The 22,347-nt window shown below is 35.9% G+C and overlaps 1 protein-coding gene across 1 annotated transcript in view; it reads right to left on the reverse strand.

The window, feature by feature from the left end:
- Positions 1-4,125: 4,125 nt before the first annotated feature.
- The window catches only part of LOC136840474 (eEF1A lysine and N-terminal methyltransferase), a 44,286-nt gene continuing 26,064 nt past the window's right edge, over positions 4,126-22,347 (reverse strand). The window contains exons 9-14 of the mRNA XM_067107147.1: positions 19,120-19,306; positions 17,405-17,585; positions 16,532-16,716; positions 12,565-12,700; positions 7,554-7,682; positions 4,126-4,435 (exon numbers count right to left, since the gene is read on the reverse strand). Coding sequence (XP_066963248.1) covers positions 4,161-4,435; positions 7,554-7,682; positions 12,565-12,700; positions 16,532-16,716; positions 17,405-17,585; positions 19,120-19,306 — 1,093 coding nt within the window. The 3' untranslated portion in view covers positions 4,126-4,160. The remainder of the gene's footprint in view (positions 4,436-7,553; positions 7,683-12,564; positions 12,701-16,531; positions 16,717-17,404; positions 17,586-19,119; positions 19,307-22,347) is intronic.

Raw genomic sequence — 22,347 nt, forward strand, 5'->3', positions numbered from 1 at the left:
TCAGCACATTTGAGCAGTGCTCATTCATACATCGAATCTCTTACAGTGAGCAATGAGGCATGAACTATGTTCTTAAGGTTCTTAATTAACTAATACTTACTGTCCATTGAGTGTTTTCTTTGTTGTGTGAGTATTTTTTATCAATATTCTTTCCATGATGTGGCCTGGCATTTTTCCTTATGATCATTGATATTCTTCCACCTTGTTTTCAATCACAAAAAATATGGGCTCAATATACTCATCTAGCACCTGAAAATAACATTTTAGCATCTCCAAACTTCCTAAGGTTTCCTTCTTGTTGGCTCTTCTTACTCCTGTGTCCCCATCCCTCAGGAAAAAAGCTGTCCATGATTTACCTTTTGATACCAATGACCCTGTGGCCAGGAACAACAACCAACGAGTTTAATGCAATTGATTTATGTCTTTGGACAGTGAAATGATGAAATAATTTTCTCCAGCTAGACAGTAATTAAGTGCATCAAGAATTTGCCCTTTCTTAACACAGATTTAATGAATCCCTAGTTATGAGGAAGAGCCAGTTATGCAGTTGTCTCTGGATTTATGATTGAGCTTCAGTCACATTTTACAAACAAAAGTAATTTATATATAAAAATATAGTTGCATTCTAAGTGAATTTGCCACACCCACCCCATCAACCTGTTTTGACAATTATTTTGGCTTCAGATATGTGGCAAAGAAGTTTGTTACAGTGTAGTTAGAACATGAAGCTTAGTCATTTCTTTGCCAAATATGGTTTCTTTTCAGTTTTTTCTATTTTCTGTTTCTTGTATGTAAATATGCAAATGTTCCTTATGCACATATTCCTAATGTAGTACCAACCATTGCCTATGATGTAGGATTATTCCTCATCGTGAGCTGGAATTGTCAGATGAAACTTGGCAATAAGGTAGTTAACTTGAGGTTTAGGGGAGAGTGCTATCCCTCGCTCGATGCGTGGATGTTCTCCAGAACTTCCATGTATGGACATAGTTTGCGTACAACAGGTCTTCACCATATGGTAATCACAGGAACTGGGACAATCTGCTTGTGTGTGATTGTGCTTCACCTTGGGTGCCCTTGACACATCACAGACCTCAGATTACATGTGTGCAAAATGGTGCATGCCAGCCTCCATGGCCTCTCAAGTGTAGCTTTTACCAAACATGGGGCTCCATGAGATAAGTGACCATAGCTCATAACCTTATCCTGTTTCTTCTCAGACAGGGGGACTGCCTATGGCTCATTCATCCGTATTTCTCCCAAAGCATGTGTGGTAAAAGTCGCCACTACCTTCTCGCTCCATGTATGTGGTCTCCTGATTGCTTGGGTTTGACAGGGGATGCTTGGTACCCCAACTCTTCCCATGGCGCTACGTTCATTCAGAACTCAATATGTAATGTGTACGTGATCCCCAGATCATGCATGTGCAGAAGAGGGTTTAAGTTTCATAGCAAGCCACTTGCAGGTGATCTGGCAAACTCTTAAGATGTTCCCAGTGCATCCAAGTTGTAGTGTACAATAGCAAAAGTGAACACTCATTTGTAGCTTCTAGTTCGGTTTCAGACTACATACAAAGTGTATGGGATATGAACATGATTTCGAACACATGAATTTTCTTGTTGGCAATTGGCACTACTAGGTCTAATTGTCTGGGACCACAGTCCAAGATCTCTTTCAGAAATGAATTAAAACTTTTGCTTTACAGAATCTGTTAAAACCTTAAGGTTTTTTCTTTCAGAACCCCTTTAGCAGGGTTGAAATGGAGATTGTTTGGCTATTTGTGAGCTTGATGATCACAGGGAAGTAACCACTTTCCCTTTGTCAAACTCTTCTTGTCAATAGAGCATTTTATAGGGTTCACATTACAGGCAAGGCAGTTTTTCCAACTGCTGTAGTGCTGCTTGCTTGTGGTGTCTTGGATCAGGTTGACAGTCTGATCTGCATATCAGATGGTTGTTGATATGCCAAGGAAGCTCAGTTTGTTAGAAGATGCAAAGGCTACTGATGTCTGAGCTCTTCCCTCAAAAATTTTTTTGCTAGTTGTTGTTCAGTCAGCAAAATAGACTGGTCGTGGGTTTCTCGTTAGGTGGTCTGAGTCAGGACACCTTGATCCATCATGCAATCTCTTTTAAGTCCTTTTTGGGGTGAAGAAGGGAGCCACACCTATGTCCGGTGTGAAACTGAGACAAGGAACCCAGTCTTCTTCCTCTGGAAAGTGCAGGGAGCTTTCCTAACCATTCCAATCCAGCTCCGGCTGGGAAGGGAGAGAGGGGGGATGGCATGTTGATAGTCCCCCTTTCCAACTGTCACAAGTAAGAGGTGCCAATCATGCCATTGGGCAATGTATCAGATATAGTGAGCGATGCCCTGGGTAGTGTCCTTTGGGATGGGTACAAAATACCCTTCAAGGACCATTGCCCACCTCCAGTATTGGTACTGATCCCATTGTATCCTCCAGGACCCCAAAAGCTGTGGCCTTATCAGCAGAGGTGGAGGGATGTTGCCTCTTCCTCATGGATAAGGTAACTGACGGCTGGAGACCAGTCATCAATGTATGTTGAATGAGTGTGTCCCTCAAACTAGGTTCTAGGTGGAAATGGCATGGTCATTGTTGGATTCCATCAGAAAGAGCAACTTGTGCTTTCTGTGGATCTGAGGGATGCATACTTTCAAGTACCCTTTCATTAATCCTCCCAGAACTACTTTTGCTTTGTCTGCAACATGACTGTCTACCAGGTGTTCACAAGGGTTTTCACCTTGGTAATGGCTTGGGCCCATTCACAGAATATACATTTATTGCATTACCTAGACAATTGGTTGGTTCTGGCATCCTCAGAGGTGCAGTTTCTCTGGAGCAGAGTATTCCTACTCAGTTTGTCACATGTGGGTCATGATAAACTGGGAGAATTCTGATTCCATCCCCATGCAGCAGGCAAAGTACCTTGGGTTATGCATAGACATAGCAGCCCCTTGAAATCATGTCAGCAAGCTCATGGAGGTTACAGCAGAGTTCCTCTCTTCAGCAGGAACCAATTGGCTTTGACAGGTCATCCTCAGCCACCTGAAATTGTTAGAGAAGCTCACTCCCCTTGGTTAGATCCACTGCGCTTGTTTCAGTAATAACTGAAACTGCACTGGTCAGCTTCAGGCAATCCTCCTTCACAGCTTATGCTCTTGAGCAGGGAGATTAAAGAGGTTCTCACATGATGGCTGGACGGCATGGACTTCCTCGCAGGAGTTTAGAACTCTCCTCCCGAAGTGCATCTGTTCACAGATGCCTTGAAAGAGGGTGAGGTGTGTGAGCAAAGGATGCACCTTGCCTGCACATAAATATCTCTTCTGGCAATTGTAGGATTGGAATCTCTCATGTTATTATTTCCTGGGTTTGTGGTGAAAACTCAGAACTTGTCAGCTCCTAACAAGGATAAGAGCCTTTATTTCCCTCCCTCCAGGACTTTCTGGTGGTCCAGGCAAGAGGCTTCTATGGCTGGCATGATAAGTAGGTTCTAAACTGAGTAGGAACGTACTTCGTAGGCCAAGGTGTAACTACCACCTTTGCTAGTTTTGGAACACCTTTTTCTTTCTGACCAGGCTTTGGTAAAACCATCATACAGTCCAGGTGGATGCTCACAAATTCAGGAAGAATGGAACTGTTCATGGCATTTCAGGGTAACTTTTTGTTAACAGGTAACGAGGACAGGTATCGGAAGCATCAGACCATCTTTATTTCGTTCTACCTGAGGGATGTCACCCACAGGCCCCAAACAGTTTCTCCTGAGGATGTGGCTGCTCAACAAGTGGTGTAATCACCCAAGTTCTATAACTTGTGCAACCAAAAATGGTAGGTGTTATTTCCCTTTTAGTATGTGAAATTTGATAGAAATGATTCAAACTGAATACGCCTTAAGGCTAGCATGGTCAGGCAACTTTAATTATTACTGACATATTGAGAGTAACAAACTTTTTCCTGGTGAACATGTTTTGCATGACAGTTTATGAGGTAGAATCATTTTATATTGGTTGAGGGAGATATATTCATGAAAACTAAATGTCAGTCATAAAACAAAAGAACTTCTGATGTATTACAATCATGCATAATAGAGAAAAGGTTTATAAAGTAAAATGTATTAAAAGCAATTTATTTATTCAGGCATCAACAATCAAGGATTTAAAACTTTTACATTAGCTTTACATTCCATCATGTTAATTACATTCTCTCTAGATTTCTGTTGCTCTTTAAGGGAGCTGTTAACCACCTGTAGGCCTTTTTCCCATTTGCTTTTCAGCTCGGATAAAGAATTGCTGCAAAACAGAATGCAATTTACTTCCTCTGGAATCTGCTGACACAGAACGTTGGTGAAAACTGCTCTGATGTCATCTAAAACTTCGGCTTTCAAATTTTCATCTCTGCATACTAAATTCAGGATCAGTATACCTAAAAAGAGGAATTTTATGTAATTCAATATCTCCATGCCAATGGAAGAAAAGCATGCCACAATGTTAATATTTTTCTAAAGTTACAAATGACAAAGATTTTAAGCTTTTAAAATTTTTAAATAATACAGTAGTCTGAAAATTTTTGATGAAAAGAAATGTAGGATGAGCAAACTGTGTACTAAATTTTGAGAGCCAAATTATGAAACTTATTAAAAGCCATGCTCACAAGGAAATATTAAAAGGTAAATTTTTTAATGAATCAATAAAATACATACATTAATGCACACAGGCTTTATTATACTACTGTATTTGCCAATCCATTAGCTTCCAGTATTAATCATAAGGTGTATATTTGAAGAGAGAAATCAAAATGAAATTAATGAGTACTGTAGTCAATCTTGGATTCAAAATTGGGTTGCATTCTGCTACAACCAGTCAACAAACAAAAGATGTTCCATAGCATTTAAGAAATTAAACTTATGTTCCAAGCACTGTAATCAATAGTTACCAAACCCATCAATCTATATCAAGAATTTTTAAGCCATTAATACTATTTAATACTGTACAATAGTTACCAAACCCATCAATCTATATCAAGAATTTTTAAGCCATTAATACTATTTAATACAATCTGTTTCCTTAAGAATATCAAACACCACACAATTTAAAATAAGATTATGAAAAAGCCAAAATACTAAATTAGAGCTATGGTCTCAGTATCTAATAATGACCATACAGTGTCTTGCATGGCACACTTTCGATGGTGCTAAAGGTTTTTTGCAGCAATGCTTTCTGTCTTTTGTTTTCCATCGGTTCTCTTTTCTCTCTCTCCTCATTCAATTTTCCAATTTTTCTTTATCTTCCTTCAATTTTCACCAGTTATTTATAAACAAATCCTTTGAGAGAGCCTTATGAGAGTCTAGAAATATGGTTTCCTTCTGTGGTCCCATGAAGTTTGTTTTTTCACCATAATTTGTTTAAAATTTAAATTTTCAAGTAGGTTGTCAAAGTGGAAGTGGGTTTTTGACAAAATAATTCTCATGATCTTGTTACGCATCTTTCTGAGAGGCCTGTCGTGTCCATGTTTACAACTTACTTAGCACTATAACCTTTGTCATAAATCAATTGCTTCAATATCCAGGGACACCTTAGCAGCTTCTTCAGTGCCAGCAGCTTCCTCCAGTGCTATAAAATGAACAGCAGCTTGCTTTTAATACCCTTGCACTAGTCTGGCTACCAACAAACATCTTGTTGTGGTCTACGTCCTCTACCATTAACTTCAGATCAGCATAAATAGATAATGCCTTCAACAATATCTGATTGATATTCTTGCTCACCTCCTATTTATGTCCTGAGCTTAGTTACATGTGTTGATATGCTTGCTCTGTTCATACCCTGAACCTAGTTACACAGGAGCTTGTATCCACACTGACTACATTGTTTTGGTGATCTGCTGGGAAGCCACAAACAAAATTTGTCATGCCACAAAACATTATCATTCTTCAGAGGGAACACAGACAGCTGACTGGACAAGTCCAAGTACTCTAGCAATAACACTGGCCTCTTTTCTTACATCACTGGACTGCAAAATATCCAACTTTGCTTCAAAAGCCAAGCTCTTACATTTTACTTGCACACTTCCTCAATATTCACTACATTGAAAACCTTATACAGAACACGTACAATAACATTGTGCATCTCCAAAATCACAATGGGACACTCCAAAATCACAATGGGACACTTAAGAAGTCCCCGTAGGAGGGTAATGCTGTCAGAGCACCTCATGCGGTGCGCTGTAGGCATTGCTTAAGGTTCTTTGCAATGTCTATTCAGCCCCTAGCTTCAACCCATTTCAATACTTTATACTGTAACTACGTTTATATTCTCTTCCAACTTACTTTCCACCCTCTCCTAACAATTTATTTATTAGTGCAACTGAAAGGATTTCCTCCTGTTATACCTTTCGACGCCCTTGTGCTGTCAATTTCTGTTTCAGCACTGAATGACCTCATAGGTCCCAGCGTTTGGCCTTTGGCCTAAATTCTATATGTTCTACATACAATTCAGAAGCCACTTAATATTCACATGTTCAATCATTCAAAGTTCCATTGAAGTATATTAATATACAGGTATTAATAAAGATCAAAGTATGGTATCCTTGTTATGAAAACTCAATATTACATTCGCGCACTAGTCACATTCCGACACCCTAAATACATTTTATAAAATACAAGAGTCACTGGAAAGAAGTGTCATGAGTTTCTTCTTGTTTCTGATTGAAAAAATTTTATAAAGCAATTAACCTTAAGGAGTAGACACCATAAAAGCAAAGAAAACAGAACAATTGTGTACAGTATAGGGAATTTTACTATTGCTTAGACAGAAAATTAGTAAACCTGGTAAGAAACTGAATGGTTAAATTCTATGCAGTCATCAGCCAATGAACACAACCTTCCTGAAGTCTCGCATTATACACCTAAATACTTCCATAAAACAATCCAAAATGTGATGATTTTAAACATCCTGTCTTACATCTAAAATGGGATGTTTTATATATCCTATCTTACATGGTTAACTCCTTCACAAAGGTATTCAAAATGTCCTAAGGGCAAACAACAAAGAAAGCTGTACATGAATAAATAAAACCTAAAAGGATGCAGAAAATATTTCCAAACATTTATTTACCCCATACCTAATGACTACAATGACAAAAATCAATGCATGAACAATAGTACAAGCAACAAACACAGCATGGGAAAAATCAATGCAATAACAATAAAGTATTACCTACAACACAAAGGCCAAAAACCAAAATGAAAAAACTGCTTGCTACTAAATATAAACTCCATGAAACCAAGCATACAAAACATCAGTATGATTTACTAGTTAACTACTACTAATTGTTCAATCAAGGATGCTACCCTCAGCAATAGTATAGACCAACTACGGATAAAGTAAAACCATGGTGCATACGAATGTATGAGTTCATTTACATGTATACCAAACACTTCTCTATATCATCAATGAAATGTAAATTTACTGCAATGCAAGCTATATTTTTTAATCCAACAACTACTATACCAACTGAGGTTAAAAAATCACAGTACTTTACCTACCTCCTTCAGTTAGGCATGTTGCTACTTTGTTCAAGAAGCTCCTTTCAACAAAGGAACGGGGAGGGCAACTCATTCCCATGCTCGAATCTTTTGAGTCAACATCAAACATTATTACACTGTATTTGGTTCCTATAAAGAAAAGAGATTAAATTATTCAGAAAGCCGTCTTTGAAAGAAAAAACCTAGCAATTTTAAAACTGTATTGTAACAAAGTAATCTAAACAAAAACTATCATTTGGGAAAAGTGAATACATGCTTGGAGTTAACAATTACAGTTCTTGACATGAACTGACATATCACTAAATTTATCTCCAAAATCTTTCCATTTCGTCAAAACAGAATTTACTTCCTTGAAACTATCATGTTATCCTTTTCTAACAAAATAAAGTCTCACAAAAGTACCTGATTTTATTTTATGAAATTTAAACTGACAAACCAAGCAATGGGGCACTTTCAGCTATTCTGCAGTTAAGACAGTGAAACCAGTGAGCTGGAATGGTTGGACATCAAGATAAAGAGACCCAGAAAATGAAGGGTATGTGGTACAAAGACCTGAAGGCGAAAGTAGGAGAAAATCCCAGTGTTAAAATATGTAACAGTTAGAGCAGTTGAGCTGCTGGACTGAAGAAAGAAAAAATAATACACCTGTACTACAAAACTCCTAACCTATTCCTTCAAATATCTTGGCAACTAATGCTTTTACATTAATTATTTTTTATTATTTTGTAAATTCTAAACTGCCATAGAGTTTACAACTTCCAATAATAGAAGCCAATTTTTATTTCATAAATCAAATTTTTATCAATGCAAGTACACTGAATGCACTTGATAAAATGAATGCCAGTGATGAGTTGTGTTTTGTTTATACTTCTTGAACTTTATTTCTAAAAATGGTCTATTATTTAAGACTGGTAAGATAGTCTGTGGCAAAAACTAAATAATGAATCTCGAGTCAATGGTGGAATGCAATAGGGCTAGGGCTTACCCCGTAAGCAACACCCTGCAGTATCCCCTGACAGCAATGAGAAATATGCAAAGGGTACCGCAGAAGTCACGACTGCGGCTAAAGAAGTTAGTGAGAAGAAAGGAAAGCTGAGAATTGGAAATTGGAATGTTGGTAGCCTCACAGGAAAGGGAAGAGAGTTGGTAGATGTCATGCAGGGAAGAAAAATTATGATTCTGTGTATACAAGAGACTAAATGGAAAGGGAAAAGTGCAAGAAAACTTGGAGAAGATATAAAGTTTACTATACAGGGGAAGATACAAGGAGAAATGTGGTAGGAATTATTCTCCATTCAGATTTGTAGGAGAATGTCACAGAGGTCCAGCGTATCAGTGACAGGCTCATGGGCTTAAAGTTTGTGAAAGATAAGAGAGTATGGCATATCATCTCAGCATACACCCCCTCAACATTGTAGTGAAGAGGAGGAGGAGGTCAAGAGGAAGGATTAGAAGAATATATCGAAAGAGTTCCAAGAAGTGAACTATTAGTGTTATCTGGGGACATGAATGCCCATGTACGTGAGAGTTCTGATGGCTTTCAAAGAACACATGGAGGAAGAGGTTTTGGAAGAAGAAACCAGGAAGGTGAAAGACTGTTAGAATCAGCAGAGGCTATGAGTCATTATGGATTGCAAGGTTATTCCAAATGAATCTGTTGTAGCCCAGCATAAACTGGTGGTGGCGGATTTTAGGCTGAAAGCAATAAGGAAAAGAAAAGCCCAGCAAGGGAATAGGAGGATTAAAACTTGAAGCTGAAGGGGGAGAAGGCAAAGAGAGTTCAGAAGTAAAGTGGAGAGCCAGAGAAGAGAGATATGTGAGTGGAATGTCAGAATTGCCTGAGGAGATATGGGATGATATGAAACAGATTGTGGTGCCAGCGACAGCAGAGGTGTGTGGGAGGACAAGTGGTAAGCAGCAACAGGAAAAAGAAACATGGTGGTGGAATCAAGAGGTTCAAACAGCTGTGAAGGACAAGAGTATAGCCAGAAGAGGGTGGGAAGAAGATAACTACTACCAAACAAGAGAGGAGTATAGACAGACAAAGAAAATGGTAGTGATTGCAGAGGGAGAAGCCAGGAGAGAATGGTGTGAGAAGATAAGACACCGGAGGAGAAAGATAATCTATGAGTTGCAGGCGAGGAAGAAAGACAGGCAGGGATGTAGGAGAGGTAGAAATTATTAAGGATGAAAATGGAAATATCTTGATTGAGGAAGAGGAAGCCAGGAGAAGATGGAAAGACTATTTTTCTCAACTATTAAACAATGAGAATGAGTGTGAAGAACTGAAAATGTTCCTCCAGTAAAAGGGACCAATAGCAAACATCAGAGTGAGTGAAGTCGAGAATGCTATAAAGAAAGGAAAAGTGAATAAGGCTGCAGGAGTCAGAGGTAACCCACAGAAATGATTAAAGCAAATTGAAATCTAGAGCATAAGAGGAAAGAGGAGGGACTGTTGGAAAGAACCAAGATGAGGATGGTGAGATGGATTGCTGGAATATCACTACTGGAAAGGAGGGAGAAGAAAGTGTGGTATATGTAATGTAAAGGAGCTAGGGAAGCTTGTTTGAGATACTATGGCCATGTAATAAGAAAAGAGGTGGGGGAACCGATCAAGAGAGCTAAGAACATGCCAGTGATGGGGAGGAGGAGTGTGGGGCATCAACTGATCAGATGGATGGATGTGGTGAGGTGGGACTGTGGGAAGAAGATGCTAGGAATAGAAATAGATGGAGACAGTTGACTCAAGCAGCAGACCCTGCTATACAGTGGGACTAATAAGGTCGAAAGAAGAAGAAGAAGGTAAGATAGTCTGTGATATTTGCGGACGAAGTTTATCTGTGATATTTAAAAACTAATAATTTACAGCTGAATTCCCTCATCTCATTCTTAAACACAAAGAGTCCTGTCTTCTAGGAATTTGGAAACTTTGTGAATACTTATACATTTCCAATACAGGATTCAAATTCACACTGCTTACAATCATTCAATCGCCCTCAAGAGAATACCATGCTGCATGCACCTCGCAAAGGGCAACTGCAAAAGCAAGACTGGACTTTTAAAAAGGGACTGCTGGGTGTTTAGTTTCTGTAACCCAACCTTCATATCTGTATAGTTATCACATCACTGAGGGTACATGAGCCCCGATGTGTCTGGGAGCGCCACAGCGCGAAAAATAATTATTTCGAAATTCAGTAAAAATGAAATTTTATGCCAACAGCGTTCATTTTGCTGTCCTTTTTTTCTAAAATGTTTATATTTTATGGTGGAATAGTCAGAATAAAGAGTCCCAGCCTCTAAATACGAAAAATGTGAGTTATTTAACGAAAAAATAAAATTCTTTTTTACTTATTTTTATATTTTCGTTACGTAACCCAAAACTATGAAAGTCAGACAGAATGAATTATTTTTTATGAGAAAGCCAATAAAATTCTAAATGTTGACATATAAACAATGGAAAACGAACAAGTCCAGTTGGTGTAAATTGATAGAAAGATGGTGAGAAACAGAGCGCTCTGCCCGGCCTATGGTGAGAATTATCATGAAAAATATTTTTGTAGAAAGATTCTATCTCGTTTTATTTTTTCATAAGAAATTACTTTTGTAAATATACGAAAAGTAGAGAAAAGTTGAATAAGGAAAGTCAAGAAAAATGGCTTTGGTAACGGCAACAGTTTCATTTTGACAGGTATAAATTGATCGAAACGAAAAAAAAGTTACCTATCAACATTATTGTTCGTAGCTCAAAAACTATAAAGTTAGGCGAATGAATTATTTTTATGAGAAAGCCAAGCAAAATTCTCACATATCGACATATAAAACAATGAAACGGATAAGTCCAGTTGGTGAAAAATTGATAGAAAAGTGGTAAGAAACAGAGCGCTGCAGGCATACAGTGAGAATTATCGCTAGACATTTTTTTGAAGAGCTTTACTGGATTTATATATTTACTTTGTAAATATATAAAAATGTAGAGGAGAGGTTGAGGGAATAAATTGAGAGTCAAAAAAATGGCTTTGGTAACAGCAACAGTTTCATTTTGACGTTATAAGCTGTTCAAATAAAAAAATGTTACGTCAACATTATGTTCAGAGCTCAAAAGCTATAACAGTTAGGTGAATGAATTATTTTTGAGAAAGCCAACAAAATTCTCTAAATATCGATATATATGATAATGAAAATGAGATTCAGAGCCCTGCCTAAAATTCAGACGTCTCTTATGTGATGCACTAACGATTTCCGCTAGTTTTCCACGTAAAAACTGCGAAGCATGTTGGAAACTGTTCTTGATTGGCGCCGCTGTATGTAAAAGCCACACGTGTTTACCCAACCTCGTACGCATGGTCTCTGACAAGTGTGGCCTGCCACGCGTGGGTGCAATCAGCTGATGTCATTGTGAGAATTTTACACGCCATGGATTTTGATGCTCAGTAGAGGAACTAAAAATTTATAGAAAAATAGAGGATACCAAAACAGAGTGTTTCCATTAATGTAATCCTACATTTTATAAAAAAAATGTAAGATACAAAGAGAAACGTGGGTAGGATCAACTGATTTCATTGTGAGAAATTTACTATGCCAGGAATTGTGCATGCGCAGTATAGGGACTGCTTGCCTGGCTTATCGATGCCTGAGTTATACGGTCCAAGGTATGCTTTAGCCTATGGAAACCACCAACTGTCCTAAAATAAAAATTTACCCCTACCACGTCGCATTTAAAATGTCGGGTAAATTTTAATGTAAATTACGTCAGTCAGAAAAGAAGGGGGTAGGGGGTTATTTAAGTAATATTACGTCAATTGACAGGAATGGGTTAAACTTGACATCTTTTACAGAATAAATTCAGAAAAATTACAAAATTCTGGTTAATTATGATTTTCTTGTTCTAATTTTGAGTGACAATTTACATGAAATTACATCTGTATCCAACAACTATTGCCACTGAAATGCATGACAAGCTGCATAATTTGTGATATGGACTGTAAACAAATAATTATATTGAATACTTCACCTTCATTTGCAGCTTTTGATATAAAATCAAGACCATCAGCAACTTCAGCCTTTAATCTTGTATTGCATGTAAAGCCAAACCACTCTTGAGCAACATCTACCATGGCTGGGTCAAGATCAACTGCTGTTAATACTGACTGAAACAAAAAAATTAATGTAATTTAAAAAAAAAAATGGTAAAACTTGTCAACCAGGTTATACAACCTATTCAGCCTGATGCAGATAAAAGTTTAAGAAGTCATAAAATCCTTTCATATTAGGAATACACAGTAATCAAAATGTAACTGGATCAAAAATATAATTTTTAGTACCTAAAATGAAAAAGTCAAATGATACAATAGCATTCACAGGAGAATTGGTCTAGAATGGCTTTTAAATACTTTAGCAAACTTTCACATAAAACTCATATACTAACAATAATTAATCAGAGACATACCCTAATGGAACCAGCCGAATATACTGACTTTACCAATAATCCTCCTGACAATTAATGGTAATAAATGTGAAAAATAAAGAGATTTTCAGCAAAGTTATACTGTACACACAAATGAAATAACATGAATAAATATGTACAGACTATCAAAGTGCCACTGCAATTCAAACACTAACATGCACCAACATTCAAAACTACCAAACTAATGACATGAATGGATAATAGTGTTCTGCAGTCTGAAACAAACAGTATATAACTGCAGTAAATATCACTGAAGCTTTTATCTTGCTTCTCTCTGGCAAATTCAATAAAGCAGTAGGAAGTACAAACAACATCTTTCTACTTATATTTTCGAAATATTGTAATATTGTAATATTAAGATGAATACCCAAAATCATCACCATACTGATCACTATTGTTGTGAGCATTTTGCTATTAACCCTTAAACGCTGAGCCTCTATTTACAAAATATCATCCCGTATGCCGGCGTTCGTGAGTTCTTACTGACGAAAAAAGTTTTTTTCAAAAAATCACAGCACGCTTAGTTTTTTAAGATTAAGAGTTCATTTTGGCTCCTTTTTCGTCATTGCCTGAAGTTTAGTATGCAAACCATCAGAAATGAAAAAATATCATTATCACATATAAATATTGAAATATATGACAGCGCAAAAAAAATTTTTCATATATAATTTTATACAAACCGCGCTGTGAGCAAAACGGTTATAGCTAATGGGTTATTTTGTTTTTCTTTGTATTTTACACTAAATTTCAATGATTTTGGTATATAACATATTGTAAAACAATCAAAGCAACACAGAGAAAATATTATCACAAAACATTCATGAATTCGTAGCACTCTGACGTAAAAAATGTTTTTTTCAAAAAATTCACTATAAATCGAAATATTGTACTAGAGACTTGCTTTGTTGAAAAAATGAAGCTAATTGATTGAATATTACTAGACTGTAAGTGTTTTAGCTACAATTGCAGTTTTCTTTGACCATTTCAGTCGAGTTAAAGATTGACCGGCGATTGAGTTTTTCTATTTATCATGATTTATATGAAAATATTTCAAATCCGATAAAGCTACAACCATGAGTTATTTTCTGTTGTATTGTACATGAAATTGCGCAGATTTTCATATATAAAACTTTATGTAACGACTAATACAAACGATGCAAATATTACAACAACATAAAAAGAATTTCGAGATGTTCGCTTAGTTGCAGCAAGTAGACGTAAGGAAAATGTTTTTTCAAAAATTCACCATAAATTGAAATATTGTGCTTTAGAGACTTCCAGTTTGTTGCAAAATGAAGGTACATGATTGAATATTACTAGAATGTAAGAGTTTTAGCTATAATTGCGTTTTTTTACCATTTCGGTCGAGTTAAAGTTGACCAAGGTTGAAATTTTGGCAGTTATCATGATTTATGAAAATATTTCAAAACTGATAAAGCTACAACCGAGTTATTTTCAGTTATATTCTACGAAGAAATTGCGCACATTTCCATATAAAACTTTATGTAACGACTAATATAAAGCGGAAACATTCGACAACGGACTAAAGAATTTCATTGTGACGTAAGGAAAAAGTTTTTTTAAAAATTCACTATAAATCGAAATATAATAATAATAATAATAATAATAATAAGCAATAATAATAATAATAATACCTTTTATTCCACAAATTTACAGTGGGTATTCTTACAACGTGCTAGAGACTTCCAATTGTCAAAATGAAGGTAAATGATTTAATATTACTAGAATGTAAGAGTTTTATTACAATTGCGTTTTACCATTTCGGTCGAGTCAAAGTTGACCCGAAGGTTGAAATTTGCAGTTATCGTGGTTTATATGAAAATATTTCCAAACTGGATAAAAGCTACAACCATGGGTTTGTATTTTGTTTATTTTACATGAAATTGCACACAGTTTCATATAAAACTTTATGTAACGGGCTAATATAGAACCGTGCAAAAATTACGACAAAATGACGAAGAATTTCAAATTTTCGCCGAGGTTACCGCTGGGCATAAGAAAAAGTTTTTTCAAAATTCACCATAAATCGAAATATTGTGCTAGAGACTTCCAATTTGTTGCAAATGAAGGTACATGATTGAATATTACTAGAATGTAAGAGTTTTAGCTTAATTGCGTTTTTTCGACCATTCGTCGAGTCAAAGGTTGGACCGGAGTTGAAATTTTTGTAGTCGACGACGGTACGCCCACTTGGCACCCAACAGACAATTTTAGTCAACGATGATACGTCCCAGTAAACGTTTAAGGGGTTAATGCGACAATAAAATCAATCATTGCTACACCATGTATGAAAAAAGCAAATTAAAAATAGTAAAGTTTACAGAGGCCAGTTGAAGCTGGCAAACAAGGATTCCAATTTATCAGGTTCCCTATGTGGATTTGCGGGAACCGTCCACACATACTGGATGCCTGGTGCCAGTTGCTCTTTAACCAGCCCTGTGTGTAGATGAATTACTCATGCTCTTGTGTTGGCAGTGTGTGTGTGTGAAGCTTTGTTTTCTATTGCTTTATGTTTGTTTGAATGGTTTTCGTGTGGGGTTCTCTTGCCCTTGGTGTTTGTAGTGCTTGTGACAGGCATAATGATACCCAAGAAGTCTGTGTCTCCCCATAAAGATGACCAGTATAGATGGTCATTATGGACCATGTGCTCAATTTATGTCAGTGTCTACCATTGCTCTACACTCTTTATGCTGGGTGTCCAGAGATTTGGAGTGTTCAAAACCTCTGACTCGTTCAGAGTGTGTGTCATGGTCTTCCCAGTGAGGGAGATATGGTTCATGAAGGAGGAAACCACAGAGGATGTTGTCGGTGACAAATCTCCATTCTGTCAATCACAGTTACCCTCCATGATATTTGTTACACATATCAACTATCTGCTCCAAAAATACAAAATAACTATTTCCTATTCAGTACTGTATATATACTGTACTGGCTATCTCAAATACAACAACTCTATAAATATAGTGATAAATGAGCATAAAGATAACACTCAGCTAACTTAACAACAACAGGGAATCAAATGGCCTGTATCTGATACATTTCTCAGTAACACTTACACCTGGAAATGTGTTCTTGCACATAAACTTTGTACATGTACTGATGTACATGTACTAAGTGTACCTAGGAATCCTACACTAGCTATCGATGTATTACATGGTGATTTTGGTATCCCTAATGTAAATACATTAGTAAATTTGGTGAGCACCACAACTCAGATGATGGGTATTAGGATGGGAAACATCAATCAAGTTGTTTAACTACTAAAAGATCAGTCAAGTTTATCTTCTCTGTCCTTTAAAAAAATTATTAATGTGGTATATTATAGTACAGCCAATGATTACAAACATGAAACAAATTATTCTTGTTTAAAACTTCAAATGCTTATAAACCATAGACACTAAAGCATTAATATTTACAAAGGTCTTACAACACCATAGAAAGAATTGATAATAACCCCCAAAAAATTGTGTGGATTTTCCCATGAGCTACTTACCTCTGAAAAGTACTTATGAATGTAAGTTGCTAGTAGTCCACCACCTAATCCTATTAGCAATAAATCTGCAGGAAATTTTATCAGTCCTAGTCCAGCAACCATTGCTAAGTGATGCTCACAAGACAAGTAAGAATGGTCAATCACAACTGATTCCTTTACTTTGCCTTTCTTCTTTTTTTCTCTGACTGAAATAGATTTCACCATAATTTAAGGTTACTGTATGTTATAAACAAAACAGACAAAAGGAACTGTGAAAGTAAACTGTCATCTTTCTACAACATACAATTTTCACTCTCATTCCTTCTTCATAAATTAGCATCAGCTTAGTTTTACTTACATGAAATGCTTCCTAAGTGGGCTCAGTTCATCAATTAACAAACCTGCCTACATGCATCAGATCATCCTCACTAATCAAAACAATAATTTGAAAGACAGTTAATGAAAAAGAATTACAGCTGTTATGGCTTAGTACAAGTTGACAGGTTATTACTGTGCAGTTAACTTTAACCAGACTTTCCCAAGGTTGGCTTAAAATACTGTAATGTGCTCTTCAGTGATGTGAAAATTAAATCAAGGTAAAGTTAAACAATTTGGATGGCTAGGTGGTATAGGACCAAAGGGAATGAAAAAAAGTCCCCTAGGAAGTGAAATAGGCACATATGAATCACAGCAGAACTAAAAGATGTAGCCTTGCTAATGCTCCTCTATTAGATAAACATTAAGTCAACTTGCAGTTGAAACCAAGGCTAGGAAATTCCATAAAAAGTTCTACCCTTTTAAATTTTACTTTATGATTACTTCCCTGTGTACCAGAGTTTCAAAATCATAATCTAATAAATGGCAGGGATACCACAGTCATAACAATAATCTCACCCGTTGTTAACTTGGCCTCAGACTGTATGACATTTTGGTTGGATAAAAATATCAGACGTCTCAATTTCAGAGAATCTGGAAGATGAACTTCTTCAACCAAATAATCACCAGACCATTTGCTATGCCCACGTTTCACTTCTTTTCTGCTTCCTAGATCATCACCAACTGACAGAAATGGTATCTTCAAAAAACAAAAAACAAATTACAATATTCATAATGCCAAATAAAATATAAGATATAAAATGAACACATAACATCATTGCAAAAAACTTCTAATATATTTGGACTAAACTATTACATTAACAGTTCAGACTTATGCAGAACAGTAGTTTGTACAGGTGTCTGTGCCTAACAGCTGTAGACCATGGAAACTCCTGATATTTTTGCATTATAAATGAACTTATAAAAATATAATTTCTTCTATCATGGAATTGGTTAGTTATGCTAAGACATGGGTTAAAAGATACTTTAGAAAGTAACCTAACTCAAAAGACTATACAAATATGAAGCACTGAGAAAAATACAAAATTTTTAATAACTTTCAAAATCTACAAATACAAACTTTACTGTAACTATATCTTGTCATCATGAAAAAATGAAGGCTGACTTCATACTTATAAACAAGTTTATTTAGTGACTACAGTGGATGAGACCACACCCCAAATGAAATCATGGCATTGGCACACCACAGTAAAAATGCTGGAAAGTTATGGAGATAGCATAAGTGCATCTACCAAGGTGAACAGAAGCATACATATTTGTAACATACCTACAAATATCAAGGATTTAGCTAAGCAGAAACACCAGAACTATTCTTTGTAAGATGTATCTCTTTGTACACCTGTTTGCATTGCACACAGTCAAAGGGTATTTCATGATTAATAGTTATGTCCTAATACACAGTATATAAAAAAATTAATGGTTATGTAAAGAAGACTTACAATACTAAACACAACACATTAGAAGTAATATTTAGAAGACAAAACACAAAACTGACAATGAAAAACATAATAGACATTGCTGAAGAAATAACATCAATTACAGTGGTAAGCCAACAACAAAACTGCTAAATAGGAATAAACACTGGTTAAAAACAAAAAATATTCAATTATGCACCAAAACCTATTGCACTAATACCTAACAAACTGGAGGGAAAAAATATAGCCAAAATGCAACCAATTCTCAACTCATTCAGTAGTTAGCAAAGCAATGTCAGTACTAAAATAATATACAGATGACTTAATAACACCGAAAGAAAAACTTACTGAATCAGCTAAGGAACAGACAGGTAAATTCAAGAAGGTAATTAAAGATGCAAAGACACAGATCAAAGCTGGGAAGAATTCAAAAGGAGGTACCACAATGGAAACTCACATAAGAATGTGACTTTTAGATAATTCCTACCCGTGGGTCAAAGGTGCATATGCACAAAGACTCACGGTACAGTACTGGTTATCTGGCTTTTCTCCTTGCATATGAAACAATTACAAAGTTATGTCTGAGGAATTCAACACAAATTAAAATCAGTGGATTTTTCATAAAGTGTTTTTCAATAAATGAGCTAAAATAACCATCATTTGGTCTTATAAGTAGGAAATCAGCCTTTTCCAGATGCCTAAAAGGTATTGTGACCTAACATAAGAAGAAGTCTGCTTGTCATATGGAGAGAAAAATTCTGAGTCAGAAACACTATACAGTATACATACAGTATATACCTTGGTATTTGGAGGCAGTTTTGATGGAGCAATTTCCAGAACTTTTCCAGAAAGCTCATCTTGAATGGCTTTAAGAGACTCATAAACCTGGTCTCTACACAGGTGAACTACAACAAGTCGTAATGCCCCAGCATTTTCAGCTAGTTTATGTCTCCCATCATCAGTCCCAAACATCCATTCATGTTCTCTGCGAATAAGCAATATTGTCAAACTTCAGAAAGGAGAGAGAAGGCATAACTCATTAAAAAAATAAACACATTAATAAATATATATACAGTATATAATAAAACTAGACTCAGTGATGTTTCTTTCCAGTGCATTAATAGAATAAACTTTTTTGCCCATGTCCAATTGACTGTATGATTGTTTTCATGAACAAAAATTTCACTGATTAACTGTTAATATCTAACACACTTTCCAAACTGTTCTTTTCTCTTTTCCAATGATTTTCAAGTTTGTCAGATAAAAAAGCTGTCACAAGTCTTGCATGGGATTTTGCATACACATCCTTTAGCATTGTAGGGAGAATTCCTTTTAAGTGCTGTTTCATCGTTTTGTTCTTCAATGCAAAATAAACTCCAAAATTTTTAGGCAGATGGGAAATATATTAGAAATTTTTATCATATGTTAGTACAAGCAAGTTTTTGTTGTACATTTCTTTGTCGTTATCAGAGACAGTCTCTTACCTGCTCTTATATATTGCCTAATACAGAATTAGGATAACCTGCAACCAAGTCAGAGATCTCTCAGAGCTGTGTCTCTCAATTTATTACCAGTAATGAAAAGGTCAGGAACTGCATTCAGAAAAGAATGCAGTTCCCAATTGTTTGACCTTCTTGGTGGTAACCACTTCCTTCATGAATAAAGACTACATATTTATTTTACAATCACAAGAATACTCATTCATTACCCTCAAATATCCATTTCTATTTTCATTATCCAGTTTTACTTGTTCTCTGATTCAATCCAGGCTTATACACTCTCCCAGGAAGAGCGCTCAGCTGTTATATTTCTCAATGGTAGTGTGCCTTGTTTACTTTTATGATAAAACTTCAGGCAACATATGTGCCAAGCATCTGCTGAAATACATTCTTGATGGTGCGTCTTGTTTACTTTTAAGATAGAATTCAGGCATCAAATGTGCCAACCATCTGCTGAAATAAATCCTTATTTTGCCATCTTACTACCCTCCACAACTGAGGTAAGTGACAAAGAAACTCTATACAGAAGAAAAAATACACTATTTACTTCCACTTCGTTAACAGGCACTCAATGCAAACACCTCAGCCTGTTATCAAAGCAAAAATTACCTTCTCTAATATAAAAGCACTGACATATTTAATTAATTATAACCACAAGACTGTGCCATTGTACAGCAACATAAAGTTTGTAGAGTGTCAGATGAAAATTGACTTTTAACAATGAATAATCAACTTAACTATAGTCTGTGTCAGCTGATGTCATCGGAATACTGTCTTGACTAACAATCTGTCATGGCAACACTGCTCTTGATATCAGATGCTGAGCAGCTTAATTCCTTCTCATTCGAATGTACACCAGTACACTTTGAATTCCTACCAAAGCACTTGTCTACACAGAAGACACAGGATTATACAAAAAAGTGCAAAAATAACTTTAATGATAAATGTCCTTTTTAGTTACTACAGATATACCCAAGCCAAAATGATATAAAAACTAGGTAACAGTAAGAAATAATGTAAACATATACAAACAACCAGAGCAGGAGAAGGGCTGTGGGAAATTACCTAACCTGACCTTTGGATTCAGAAACTGAAACTGAACTGCTATTGCTTTTATTCAAATCTGGCAGTCTGATGTAAAAGTTCTTGTTTTTAATAAACAATATATATTAAGCAAGTATCCTTCCAAATATGCAAAACTATTGTAAATATGCCATATGACTTATCTGCATAAAAATTTTCTTAATTGCAATTGTTATAGTCATATTATAACTGAAAGCCTATGTAACAGGAAACAGTACTACATACTCAAGTCCTTGCTTAGGTTTGCTATGATTTCTAAGAAGTATACATCACATCCTGTTCGTACTAACAGTGTCTAGCATACATGTTTTAGTTATGTCTTGTTCTTCATAAATTTTTCTTTAACTGATAAAAGTCACTAAGTCGTGAATAAAACTGCAAAAAATACTTGAGTGGCTCAGTCAGAACTCACATAATTCCCTTCTAGTCCAAATTTTGCATACAGTACTTGTTATTGTCTTTTTTTTTTATGACAATCCCAATACTAACTTTCCTTATATTGCATGTTGTAAGAAATGAAGAACAAATCACATCATAAGAATAAAATGGATTAGACCTACAACGCACTAGGAGGGGAAGCTAATGCTACAGCAGTTCTATAAAATTCTGGCAGGAGAACATTAGATAACTGGCTATTAACAAAGCTGGGCTGTATTTCATGGGAACCATAAGTTTACCAATGTATGAAATATTGCAAAGAGTGATTTAATATGAAAAATGCTGTATTATCAATGCACCTTATAAAGCTATGTATTCAAATGCTTTAGGCAAGGCTGGTGCGAGGCAATATCAGCATAGGCCTGTGTACAAGAATACATTTCCTCTTCTCTGTTACTAAATACAGCAAAAGCTTAACATCACTGAGAAGTATCTGTTAATCCAAATAAGGGTAATCAAAAAATTTATTATTGGAGGTGCATACAGATATGTATTTTTCTACAGTGTGCCAATTTTACCTCGAACCTAGTAACAGTGATGCAGGATACATAATAGGTGATAAGAAAAAGTTCCACCTAACTCAAAATATTATGCACTTTTCAATGAGCATTAACTTATGAAAGGGTAGGGTATATTATCTAAGGCTTAAGTTTTTATATTGAAAGTACTAAATTTCGTTAATTAATCAAGTTTGAAAAAATACAATTCTTCATTCATTTGGATGGCAAGATGTAAGAAGGGAAGTGAGAATGAGGTAAAGCAAAAGTATTGCCAACAGTGCACTGCATGAGGTGCAATGACAACACTATTTCCCTATGGGGTGTAAGTCTATGAACTGAATACTTACTTCTCAAAAATTAAAGTTAGCTGAGAAATGAATGTCACCATCTTGAAAATAAGTAATGAATCTGACGCTCAGTAATCTTAACCCTTGCCAAGTCCAGAATTAAATACCAGTAACACTGGAGAAGTGGAGATCATTACCCTGAATAAACAAAGGCAGTGT

This window comes from Macrobrachium rosenbergii, chromosome 1, assembly GCF_040412425.1.
Source record: "Macrobrachium rosenbergii isolate ZJJX-2024 chromosome 1, ASM4041242v1, whole genome shotgun sequence".
NCBI lineage: Eukaryota > Metazoa > Arthropoda > Malacostraca > Decapoda > Palaemonidae > Macrobrachium > Macrobrachium rosenbergii.